The 13,756-nt window shown below is 29.9% G+C and overlaps 1 protein-coding gene and 1 long non-coding RNA gene across 2 annotated transcripts; both read left to right on the top strand.

Annotated features, from left to right (window-relative positions):
• Window positions 1–10,089: 10,089 nt before the first annotated feature.
• Window positions 10,090–10,692, top strand: LOC106352087 (flowering-promoting factor 1). Its single transcript, XM_013791767.3, has one exon. It carries the CDS (start codon window positions 10,160–10,162, stop codon window positions 10,490–10,492), a length of 333 nt encoding a protein of 110 aa, XP_013647221.1. The 5' UTR covers window positions 10,090–10,159; the 3' UTR covers window positions 10,493–10,692.
• A 431-nt stretch (window positions 10,693–11,123) lies between these two features.
• LOC106348500 lies at window positions 11,124–13,079 on the top strand. Its single transcript, XR_001270940.3, has 2 exons — window positions 11,124–12,410; window positions 12,741–13,079. It is a non-coding gene; the product is annotated as an uncharacterized LOC106348500 (long non-coding RNA).
• Window positions 13,080–13,756: the final 677 nt, after the last annotated feature.

The following is a 13,756-nucleotide window of genomic DNA, read 5'->3' on the forward strand; positions in this document are numbered from 1 at the left end:
CGGATAATTGGCTTTTAAATTTTACAAAATCTAACATATATACCATTAAAAGAAAATGATTCCCAAAAAATATACTTAAGAAAATATTGTTGGACTTATTCAATAGAAACTTAGTGTCTTATTTTATACTTATCTTAATTAATCAAAGTTATCATTATTATTAAAAGAGAACAGCTCAACTGTCAATCGTTAAATCACTGATATCGTTGCATCTAACATAGCCTTTTAGGATTTTGCACATCTTAATATTTTGAATGCATTATTATTCACTTCATTATGTAAGGAAAAAAAGTAAAAAAAAAATTAATTATATGCAATGCACATATTTTTGACTTTATATAACTAACAAAACATAAAAAAGTCAAAATGCTACTGGTTGTGATTAAATTATTGGTATGGTATTCATGTATTTTTAAAAATATATGTATGAACTAACCAATTTTTTTTTGGCCTTAAAAACCAGAATCGAAGCAAAACAAAATTGGACTAAAACGCTTTTCGGATATTAGCCGGTTCCCAACTTTACTACCGAACCAAAACCTAAATATCAAATAAATTGAGGTTTTCATTTTAAATATCGGATAATTCGGTTTATTCAAATAATTCAGGTAATTTGGTTTATAAATAGTAGTTTTAGGGTATTTGGTTATTTAGAAACTAAATATAGTTATTAGTTTTAGTGTACATAAGTTGTATTTAAAAGTGCATGTACCTATTTGGTTTTCGGTTCGTTTTCAGTTTTTTTGCTCCAGGGATATAGAATATGATCGGTTTTATTTATAAAATTCATTTCAATTTTGGTTTAGTGTATTTCAGTTTGATATGTTTCGGTTCACAGTTCCATAAAAATGTGCCTAGACCTATACACTTTTTTTAGATAGGAATTCATTTAAAATAGTTTGTTTAATTTAAAAAAAAATACTTGCTTTTTAAGCGCGGATCAAAATCTAGTATATATTCAGAGAATGATCTAGATTGTGTTTTATAGTTTTCCAAAATACCAAAACTAAGTTTAGAATACATAGCCAGTTTAAAAATGTTGTTTTTAGTTAGGTTTTCTTAAAGATCATTCTCAGAATTGTATTTGCATTATTTTTCTCATGCATTAAACTTGACTCTTATCCTGCTTCATAAGTCTTTGATGATTTTTATTATAGTGACAAAGTAAAACTGTATTATCTATGATAAAGCGAGCATTATCTTCCATGTATATAATCTATTATATTTTAAAGTTATTTGTTTCGTCTTTATATATATAATGGATAATATTTATCATCACGATAATTTTATATATCTAATTACTTATGATTTAAAACAGCTCTCTGAACATAGATGATGATTGGTTCGCATAGTAAAAATTTGACAACCGTTGACCTATAATATAACTTTATGTAAAATGGAAATTATGTTAGAAATTTAAAAGTTATGTTTTGCTTGTATATATGTTTTAAAGCAGATCAACTATGAACTTTGTTGTAGTTTCTGTGCGCGGATTTGGTTTGATCAAATTAAATAAGTACATATGTAATATACATAAGAAAATTATGTTTAAAAGTAATAAATTAAGAGTCATAATTTGATTTTCTTAGTGACCTTCATGTATTTGTATCTTTAGATTTGTGTTATGTTGTTCTCAAAAAAAAAAAATTTGTGTTCATTTTTTGTTCTCAGAGACAAAAAAACATAGTCAATTATTTTGTGGTGAAGAATTTACATAAATATTATTTTAAGAGAAAATTCTATAAATTATTTCAACTAAATAATTTGTTCATATATATCCATTAATTTTTAATATTGTGCTCATTTTAATATTCAAATTATGTTTACTTTGATAAAAAAATATTAATAAGTTTCAAATGAAATTTATAAAATTTTCTAAATTCTAACTAAATCTTAAACAATTTCTATTTTAAAGTTTAGCAATAAAACCAACTAAATTTTGGATGAATTTAAGAATATTAGAAAAATTTAATTTGATTGGAGAATAAATGTATTAGTTTTAAGTTTCAGAAAACAAATTAAAGTTGATATTAACTAAAGTTAAAATTTTAAGGTATCCACAATTTAATTTATTTTCCTAGAAATTAACATAAAATTACAAATTTTTAAGATTTGGTTTTGAATTTTGTAGTGTTTTTTTTTAAATTTTTTTTGAGACTTTTTAAAACTTTTGATTAAAATGAGCATATTTTGAATATTAAAGTGGACATAATTTTAAAGTTAGTGTATTAAAGTTGGTAAGAAAAATGAAGAAATATATTTAAAGCATTTTATTCTAAACAGTATATATTAGTTTTATGAAGGTTTTGTTATCTAGCTAATTATTGTAATCTTCCTAACCACATAACAATAACAGTTAGAAGCTAAGTGATAATCTAAGATGTTATTAGAATCCTCAGGTTCATCAAAGGTTTTCTTTCAAGAAACGAACCTTGAAAGTGTAAAATATAAATGAACATTTGATCTAATAAAGTTCCATTACTAATTTTGTTTAGGGTAATAATTCTAAATTACAATAAATTAGAAAAGTTTTAATGTTCTTAGTATTTTGTAGTTATAGGGTATTAATTGCTAATCAGGTAAAAATAAAAACAAAACCTAACTAATATCTCTAAACATTACATATTGCAGTATAATGATAATAGATTCATACTGTTTTTTTTTTCTTATTAAGATAAGCCATAAACTCTATTAATTAGCCAACACATACTACTTTATAAACTGAAAGGAAAGGCACACAATTGAACACGCTAGTGGTTGATCCTAGAAAGCACATACTATAAACGATATATGATTGTTGTAAAAATAATGTGTAAGTGTATTAAAATCATTAGAATCTTGTTTTACATCCACCAAGCTTTATCTTACATCCACCAAGCCTCTCAAATCTCCCGCCTCAGTTCACCACTCCGTCTCGATATGTCGATACCCCTCTTTGTAAATACTGCCAGAAAGACTGGTTTCAGGCCCCTTTCAAGCATCCCGTAACTGAGTTCGACCTTCATCAGAAACACAGAACCTTCACCATCCTCTGCGGTTGTTGAGGTCTGTCAGAACTGAGGAGAAGTAGATGACCACAACGTCACAGTGTTTGATGAATTAAGCCACGTGCTTCTTTCTCAAGTTCCATCCCACATTGTCTGGAGTCCCCGTGCCTAAGTCTTTGAGTTACGTTACTCACTGCATTCTGGCTAAAACCATATCTCAACCAACACCACACTGGCAATATCTATACTGGTCTTGGAGATACAAAAGCAGCCTATAGAGACTCATTTGTTTTCAAGGAGGGAAGCACATGTTAAACCTGAGAAAGATTGTGTTCAACTCCAACGTCAAGAAGATGATCCAAAGAGTGCGTGCTTGAATAAAACACCAAGCGCCTTGCAGTGGATGCCACTCATCTTTGTCTCAATGAGTTGGCGTGAACTGCGACAATGCCCTTTCCATCAAAAAAAAGTTCAATACTCGCATAATATGTACGATAGCTAGGTCATGTATGAACACAAACTCGTATGTTTGACCATGAAATTGGCGTACTCTATACATGCCAGCCAAATCCCTACATAAACAAAGTATAAGATATAACTCAGTTCTATATAACAACTTAGATTTAAGACCTAGAATGGCAAGTTTTTTCAAGGATAATATATACAAATCAATTGCATATCAAGATATCTATAACAATACTCTCTCACCAGAATTCATTTAAATTTGGAAACATGTGCCGAAAAGTAAGTTGGAGAACATAAATATAAATAGTATTAGTGGTAATACATGGGAAAAAAACATAAGGGAACGAAGAAAAACGACCACCCTCCAACAACTGAAAATCAATCAAAAGCACCCACATAAGTGGTTAATTCCTGATCAAATTTTCCTTTCTCCACCATCCAATGATGTGAGCCAAGAAAAATGTGTCAATTACTGAGTCCTGAAAAATTGTTAGAAAGCATAAGCATTTAGATGAATATGAAAGTTATGTCAACCAAAATGAGAAGCAGATAAGAAGACGTCTTTGTTTAAAAAATAATAAAAGTGTGTTGATGAGAATACCATACACAAAAAAAATTGAACAGCTTTATATGTTGGGTGATCAGGCACATAGATATATGGATATAAGCACGTATGATCTCTGACAAAGTTCTGCAACATGAGAAAACTTAATAAGAAGGTAAATTACAAATGGTGAATAGACAGCAATAAACGCTGACCCTCTGAGATTACCTATTCCAAGATCAGAGAGGAGAAACTTCATAAACTGTCTAGCATCATCACGTTTCTGGGTGGCATAATTGTCATAACTATTAGATTTTGCTCACTAAAGCCAGAAAGAAATAATCAAATGCATACAGAAAGGGTACTGTAAGAGAAGCATTAAAAAAATGAACCTGGAAGAGCAAACAGCTAACAAAATGATGACCATCCCATGAACTAAGCAGGATTAGAACCCTACATTAAGAAAGGAAAAAACTATTTACATCACAATAAACTGTCAGAAAGTGATTCATACGGTGGAGGGAGGATGAGACAGATCCAGTCCGATAACAACATGGAGTTTCACTTTAACCATCCTCAACAGACTACTAATTGGATGATCACGGGTTCCTTCCCGCTCGATCTGCATAATCAACACACTGAACCCATAAATCTGAATTTTTGTTGCTTTTTGCTTAAGGTGTCTGTGAAGTTCGAGAGAAGCGAGGAGGTCGTCTGAGATTTATAGCTTTAAGTTGAGAGGGGTTGAAGAGAAATTTCTTGCATGATGTTGAGTACGCTTGGCTGTCTCGGGGAGAGGAAGGCTTCTCATGGGATTAGGGTTTAGACCATTCAAGTGTTGTTCTTGAATGTAGACGATGGTGGCGAGGAGTTTCTTAATAGCTTTAGGTTTTCTGGTGATAATGGGGAAGAGGAAGATGAAAAGATAGATTGTCGTAGATGTAGAAAAAATGTAAATATGTTTTTTGGGCTTTTATGGGCTTTAACGGAAATTAAAAAGCACCGTATTTAATCTATTTCGAGTTTCGACTTGACGTGGCAAAAAAAAAACTTTTCTATTGGTCTGAATTAAAAATCCAACGTGGACATGCTCTCTGCTCACTATATCTTCCTTTTAGTATAGGAAAGATTATGATTGACGACGACGATGGTCACGTGCATTTCAAAAATATCACGTGAGTTTACATTTTAATAGTTATTGGGCTTAAGTCTAATAAATGAGATGGGCCTTTGTTTGTTTTAATAATTTGTATGTATACTATTTACTATGTCTTTTTTTTTTATTGGTCAAACTATTTACTATGTCTTTAATTAATAAAAATAGTCTCTTGTTTTTTTAAAAACCATTACAGAAAGTAGTATTCAAAATTTTAATGAAAAGGCATAGTAGTCTCTGCGAATTTTCAAAATCAATGCATTTTACTGCATATTGTATGTGAAAATTTTGACTGTCGTATATATTCATGGATATAGTTTAAAATGAACAAGGTAAATGAAAATATAATTTAGTTCAAATCAGAAATGGTATAATAATTATACTTTCAGTCGAATATTTAGGATGGCATGAGAATGTTATGCGAAACCTAATTATGCAAGAATATTTGCTACATTAGTGGCCGAAGGAGTCATGAAACGACAATTATACTTTGTTAATTATTAGTTTATGCTTTTAATATTTGATCTAACATTCCCTATATATTAATCTTGTAGCATTACAAGATGTTTTCGTAACCACGAGTCATCACGAGAATGATTCTTAGAATTGTTAGAAAAATAAGTTGGTCCACATAAACATATACTATGTTTTTTATTAAATTAATTAATAGTGTACAAAATAATATTTTTTCTTTCCTTAAATAAAAGCTACGGAATTACCTAATATAGTTAACATATATATGACAATTAATGATTGTAAATAATACATATTTGATAAAAAAAAATTGTAACCTCTCTTTTTTTTGTTTAATCTAATCTATTAAAATAGAGTCCTATTTTATTATCTACTTAGAAAAGTTGTTTAAAAATTTTAGACCCTTTTAAATTTGTTAGTACGCTACATGTATTTTGGACCTTTACAAGTTTGTTACAATTATATTTTTACACGCTACCTAAATAATTGAACCAGATTATTTAAACTAAACCAATATCTAATCTCCTAAATTTATCCGAAATTAAACTAACTAAACCGATAGGTTATTAACTATTAGAATAAACATACGATAACTCTAATTGGACACATGTTAATATATATGTCGCCTTTGCTTCTTCAGATGACTATCTGTCACAGAAAAAATCAAATAATTTCATATTTTGTTCATCTTTATCCATATGAAACATTCCAACAAATAAAAATTTCTAATTATGAACTCAATGTTGTCTGCATATAAGTTTTAATCATAAAGAGTTTAGATCATATTCACCATTTACGTTACATATGTTTTTTTAATCTATTAAAGCCGAAGATACAATTCAAGACTTCCGTTCATATCTATTTTGTAATTTTAGTTAGTTAAATATCTATTAATTATACATCCTAATTATCTTAGTCAAATAAGTCTTACGATTCAAACAACTAATAACTTAAAGCCATCTTCAAGACATAACACTTAAATAATATAACTATTATGTAAGATACATATTTGTGAAATTTACATGCAAGGTAATTATATCAACCAGATTTTTACTAACTTGGTATCTCAACAATATATTAATGTTTAAAAGGTTTATATACAAAAATATAATAGTATATAATAACCTTTATTTCATATACTATTTTTAAAATATGTTATTAGAAAATTATGAAATTTTAGTAATTCATTTAAAATATTAATGACAAAATCAAATTTTAGTTATATATTTTTAATTATAAAAAAATATATTGAGAAAAATTAGAAAATATTATAAAATATTATAAAAATTCAAATATATTTTTATAAAATAATGTATTAATGTAGTAACAAAATAAAATTCAAAATTCATGTAATCTTCCAAACTCAAATAGTAGTGTAATTTTTCAAAGTTTTCTTGACACAATATAAAATTTTGAAAATAAATATTCAAACTCAAAATGATAATATTTCAAATTTTACAAAAGATCATAGCTAATAAATAATAACTTTTTGAAATGCACCACGAAAAAACACTATATATGTTGTAAAAATTAAGGCAATCTAATCTTTTAAAATCTTAGTTAAAAATAAAATTTAATATCATAACATCCAAAAAATTATCTTATACCAATAAAATTTACTAAAATAATATAATAGATGCTACTATGTCTAAAATTTATTAAAATAATAGGGCTATATTATTTAAACAAAGGGATTTGGAACAAAATCACTTCACTTCATTACAAGGCGGATCATAAACTCGCAGGATTGAAAAGACATTGGTTCCAAATTACTCTCTATTAAAACACACACCAATGCTATACATGTGGAGCAAATATTTTGTATCCAAATAAAAATATTTTTCAAAGTATAAACCACAAATTTGATATTCGTATAATATAATTTATTTTATATGAAGATTTAAGGAAACAAATCCGCGCACAGCGCGGGTCCGTATCTAGTTTTAGAGTTATTCTTGGGTTCACCCCCTAGGGTGAACCTCTAGGTTCACTAACCAATAGGATTTCATTATTTCAAATTCGATATCTTTTAAAAAAAAAACAAAATATTGTCAAGTTATATTATGTTTTTAAAATAAAAAGGTAAAAAAAATAGTAGTTACAAAAAAAAGATTTTTTTTAAAAAATATTGTTAACGTCGTCAGCAAAACACTAAACCCTAAATCCTAATCCCTAAACCCTAAAAATCCGAAACCCTAAAGCCGTGGGTAAACCCTAAACCCTTGGATAAATCATAAATTCTAAATCAAAAACACTAAACACTAAAATCCTAAACCCTTGAGTGTTTTAGTGTTTTTGATTTAGAGCTTATGATTTATACAAGGGTTTAGGGTTTAACCAAGGGTTTAGGATTTCGGATTTAGGGTATAGAGATTATGATTTAGGGTTTAGTTTTTTCCTGACGACGTTAAGAATATTTTTTTTGTGATTACTACTATTTTTATTTTTTATCTTTATATTTTAAAAATATAATATAACTTGACAATATTTTATTTCTTTTTATAAAAGATATCAAATTTGAAATAACAAAATCCTATTGGTTGGTGAACCTAGAGTTAAGCAAATAATTTTGTCCATAATTATATGTATATTATCTAAATTTGAGCAATAAGAATCATTAATATAAATATTTTGAATAAAAATATGAGAAATAAACTAGGAATATAGAGTTAAGTATACTTATGTTTGGTTATCTTCGGATATCCATCCGGGTTCGGATATTACTCGTTCGGATTCAGATATTATCTGAACTAGTGAAATAAGTAATTTGTTTTTTTTGTTCTAATTATATGATTTTTAGACCAAGCTGGTGAATATATACTAGACAAACAATTATATTTTAAGTTTGTACTTATATTCTATAACAACTTGATATATTAGATTTGAACACTAACCTGTTAATAAAGTTTGGCGATAACTTTTTTTAAAAATTTTGATTCTTAGATATGTATTATGAGTGAAACTAATTTTTACAGATGTCCATTTTTTTAATTGACACTAATGTAGTTCACTGAATTTATAAAAGAAGTTAAAAAAAAAAAACTTAACTCATATCAATGAAATAAAGACAAGTACAAAAGCACAATTCTGTAGAGGTAGAAAATGAAATCACTTATGAAGAATTAATAGTATACAAATTGAGTGCACAAAACCTAATCCTCTTTCGTCATTATAATCGATGTTGCCTATTTGGTTTTGGTGATTTTTGTCAGCCGCAAAATTTAATTTTATTTTGTGCATATGAAGTCTTAAAAATAATTAAAATGTGATGTAATACGTTAACTCTTCAATAACGATGATATATTTAAGAGACCAACATTTGTATTCATCATTTTATAATTAATAAAGATTATGGTGTTGCATAATGTTAAAATCATTTCATAAACAAACATTATTATAAAAACTCACCCCGCGCATGCGCACGGATTATCATCTAGTATATAGTAATTCTTCAATTCATAGAATATATTTTAGATAGATGCGTTCCTTTATATTAATTATGTTCCCGCATCTCTACATTTTCAAATAGTTATTACTGATTTTTTCTTCTTTTTCTTCATTAGAAATTCTTTCTATCAAACATGGAAAGATACATATATAGCTAGACAAACTGAAAATAATAGTGTGAGCTTTTACAAAAAAACAGTATAGCAAAATTATGAAAATGTTAATACTCTAGGCATTGAAGAAAATTAATAGTGTAACTTATAAATGCATTCGACCGCGCGATGACGCATAAGGGTGTGTGTAAGTCCACTAATACAATAACCGATTGGCTAGCTATGATAGAATAATAGTATGTATATGTTAGGGAAGTGTGCGCTGTTAAATTTTCCTAGCGTCGAATAATTTCATAATCTTTATAAGAATTAATATATGAGATAGAGATTCGCCTACCATTATTGTATGCGTGGTTCTCTTAATTCGTGATTCTCCCACCATTAGGGCTATTGTCCATGGTTTTTTAATACTGATTTGTCGCTTAAAAGATGAGTGAGTGAATTGGATTACAATGTTTAATCACGAAAAGTATGCTTATAATTGGTAGAATCAGAAAGGATGCTAAAGTAACGTTAACCGTCGGATTTAAGAAATAAAAAGATTGTTAGTTGCAAAAAAAAAAAGAAATAAAAAGATTGTATGCATAATGACATGACATTATGGAATAATACATTTTTAAAAATGAATATAAATTTTTATTGAAATATCTAGATAAGAACATCTGTATTAACAATCTATCAACACAAAAATTATGTTTATATATGATGTTTTATATGTAAAATAAAATATTAATCTATTTTTTTATTAGAAAACACATTGGTGTGAATCTAATATTAATATTCACGTTTAATTTTGCTTAATGAAAATCTGCTTAATAATTAAACAAGTTCTTTTAGTCACGTTCAAAAGAATACACGTTTGTCTCGATGTGCCTCTCAGCTCTATAAAAACAGTTATACACACACCTCTCTTCAATAAAAATAAACACTAAAACCATCGCATACTCTCTCTTTCTCTTATCTCAAGAAGATCATGTCAGGCGTGTGGGTATTCAAGAACGGAGTGATAAGGCTCGTGGAGAACCCTAACCAGTCAGGAAGCGACACAAACAGCCGAAGGAAAGTGATGGTCTATTTACCGACAGGAGAAGTGATCTCATCTTACTCGACCCTCGAGCAGATCCTCCGGAGTCTTGGATGGGAGAGGTACTTCGGTGGCGGCGACACAGATCTTCTCCAATTCCACAAACGCTCATCAATTGATCTCATTTCTCTCCCTAAAGATTTCACCAAATTCAGCTCCGTTTACATGTACGATATTGTCGTCAAGAACCCAAATTACTTCCACGTCCGAGACTCCAATTAAAGCTTTTTTTTTCTTTTTGTGTTTGTGTGTGTGTGTTGTTTTAGTTGTTTTTAATTGAATGTTTGTTGGGTTTTGTTTTAGTTGCATGTGCATGTTTTATTTGCTGTGGACGTTGAGAGTTGTGTAACTGTCATGTATGTAATTGTGCTTTAATGAGAGTTAAGATTAATAAGAATGTTTGGTTTAGGGAGAACTCAATCTTAAAAGGGTTTAATTTCATTAATCGTATCGGGCACACCATGGTTATTGGAAAACATATGCTCGTTTGGCTCAGTGAATCGCAGATGCTTGTTATATATATTAATCCAAATCTCACTTTCAGGAATGAATTCTTTTTCTTAAACCTATATATCTACGAAATGATGACGGTTTTGATAGCATTAATCCATGTTAATATATTTCTAAGCCATAGTAAAAATCCATGAAATCATCTATCATATAAAAAGTTAAACACTGTCATGTCATGTGAATATGTGATCGAGCTAGTAACATAATATTAGGCTGTATCGTATTTGAAATTACCATCGTAAACTCTTGTTCATCTTCCGTACAACTTTGATGCCACTAATATTAGATATATATATTGATGGAATATTTTAGGGACCCCATGGGGCATGATGATATTATTTTCGCTAATGTATCCTGATTCTTAGAGGCTCTTTAACTTTATGTTGTTCGATCTTACTATTGATCTCCGGATATATGTTTCTCATTTCATAAATTTTAAAATAAGTTTAAATAAGTTGGAAACATACATAGCGCTATATTTTTGTTTATTTTTGGGATAAAATATATATTTTTAATTGTTTTTGCTAGCTAGAAACGCATAAGTTCTGATTGGCTTTCGTGCTAGAGCGTCGAAGAGACAGTACACAAAAACTTTTGCAGTGGTTGTGTCAGTTTCTCAGTGATGACCATTACCAAGCAGCTCACACATTATATGAAGAAAAAACAGCCTATCAAGTGGAAGAAATGATGAGACATCATTTGCAAGAAAATTCAAAATTTCCAAGAATTTGAAATATATCTGTATTTTGTAAATGTTGCGTATCCGACCGTAAATATTTAAAAGTTGGAATACAATTTTTTTTTTTTTGTGCAACAAGTTGGAATACAATATGGACAAAGATATGTCGACAGTAGGTCCTGCTTTGTATCCCTACATTCATAACGTCATGACTTTGACCCGAAACAAAACAATGCATCGAGATGCAAGTAATGATGATATCTTATTGGTTTAACTAATTAGTCTATATGATTTGTAATCACATCGTTGACGAGGCTTGTCAAAAAAAATCCCACATAAACGTAAGACCACCATTAACGCGAGATCTTAGGAGAGGTGCTTAGATTATTTTGTATGTAAAGAAAAAGAAAAATGACAATTATCTGAAGCAGCGACGCTTAATTAGGAGAAGGAAGCGCCGGGGCTTAAGGGACACGTGTTACAATTAGAGAGAGTTTGGTCTGAAACTCCTTTCTCTCTCTCAACGAGCAAAGAGATGATTCACTACTCCTCTTCTTCTTCTCGGTTGATCTCCTCCTCAGCAACACCAAAGCGTCTCTCTTTTCTTCTTCTCCATATTCTTTATGTTTCATTCTTTCTTAAATCGAAAAACCCTTCAATTATAATTGGATCTGTTCTTCAAGAAGAGGATAAAAGTCTGTATCTTTTCGCAGTGAATCCTTCTTCAGCAACAGGGTCTTGGAGTTTTCTACGAAATTTGATTTGGGTTTTCGTTTTTTAGGTTGAATTGGCAAAAAGGGCCCATCTTGTGTTCGATGATATTCCCCAGAGAGAAAAGGCGAAGACTTTTTTGTATTTGGGATTTTTGTGTTGTTTTGTGGGAGGGAATAGAGAGAGATGGCAGGTGAAGATTGGATAGAGCTCAAGTTTAAATTCACTGATGGCCTAAAGGTAACATATGTTCCATCGTTATGTTTGCTTGTATAAAAAAAACTTCATATTCTTTAGTTCTTGTTTCTGCCTTTCCATCATTTTCTTTGTTTCTGTAATGTTTTAATGTCTACCGAACGTTTTATTGGCTTAAGTTATTAGGTACTGAACTTTGTAAATTTGAGAATTTAACAGATAATTAAAAGGTTATACTGTGGCAAGAAGATTGATGACCGAAGTTGTGTATTGCTTTTCGCTGTTTAGATGTTTTGTAACCTTGTTTAGAATTTTCTTGCTGCTTAAGGTTGTGTTGGGACTGAAGTTTTCAAGTGTTTCTCTCTGTTTTGATAGACTCAGAAAACATTCCTAAGACTGTAAATGATGTGAAGCTCATCAATGCCGGGAAGATACTAGACAACAATAGGACACTGGCTGAATCAACGCTTCCCGTTGGCGAACTTCCTGGAATGGTCATCACTATGCATGTTGTTCTTCGCCCTCCTACTTTAGACAAAAAGAGCCGTAAATGTTTCTTTGCCTTCCTCCTATGCTAATATAAAAGCAGGCTTCCTTTGATTCTCTAGTTGCGTGTGATTATGGTATTCAGATTCCAAATTTCCATGTTTTGCAAATGGTTTTATACATATATTCCTATAAATTTTATCTTAAATAAAACAATGCTTAATTTTTTTTAAGAATCTCAAAATAAGATACTTGCATTGGAGGACAAAAATTTAGAGGTATCTTATTTAAAGTTCTTAACACACATTTATTACTAAAAAATGATTAAGCACCCCATTAGGGGTGCTAGGGATAATCATGCTCTAAGCAACAGAATACAGTGGTTCACGTGAAGAACGCAATGTCAGCTTCTTGGCGAACCTACGGGAATCCGAAACGTGTCTAAAGAGACATTGCTTCGAGAAACACTTCCCACTCTCGAGGAGTACTGCTCACGTGGCCAGAGTTTTTATATCGTCGACATGCACACACAATCATTATGTAGACATGTATGTATAGGCGTGTGACAAGTATTGGTACACTGTAGAAGGAAAAAAATTTCAGCAGCATTTATTGGTGAGTGACATTGATTTGTGGAAGATTCTGACGTATAGTCGACATGGCATGCCGTAGTCCATAAGATAATAGGGCGAAGCTAAAATTTAGGTCACTTTGAGAAACTAGTTTAGGAGACATCACATCTTGTTCTGCCGTCGTAGTTAAAAGTGTACTGCATGTGCTGATAGAAGATTGGACATGTCATTACCAAAACATTAAGTTTCTATTGTATTTATACATTTTACATCTGCAATCGATACTACGTTCGTATATTTGAATATAGTCATAACCTATGCTTTGATTGTATC

Source organism: Brassica napus, chromosome A6 (genome assembly GCF_020379485.1).
Source record: "Brassica napus cultivar Da-Ae chromosome A6, Da-Ae, whole genome shotgun sequence".
Taxonomy (NCBI): Eukaryota; Viridiplantae; Streptophyta; class Magnoliopsida; order Brassicales; family Brassicaceae; genus Brassica; species Brassica napus.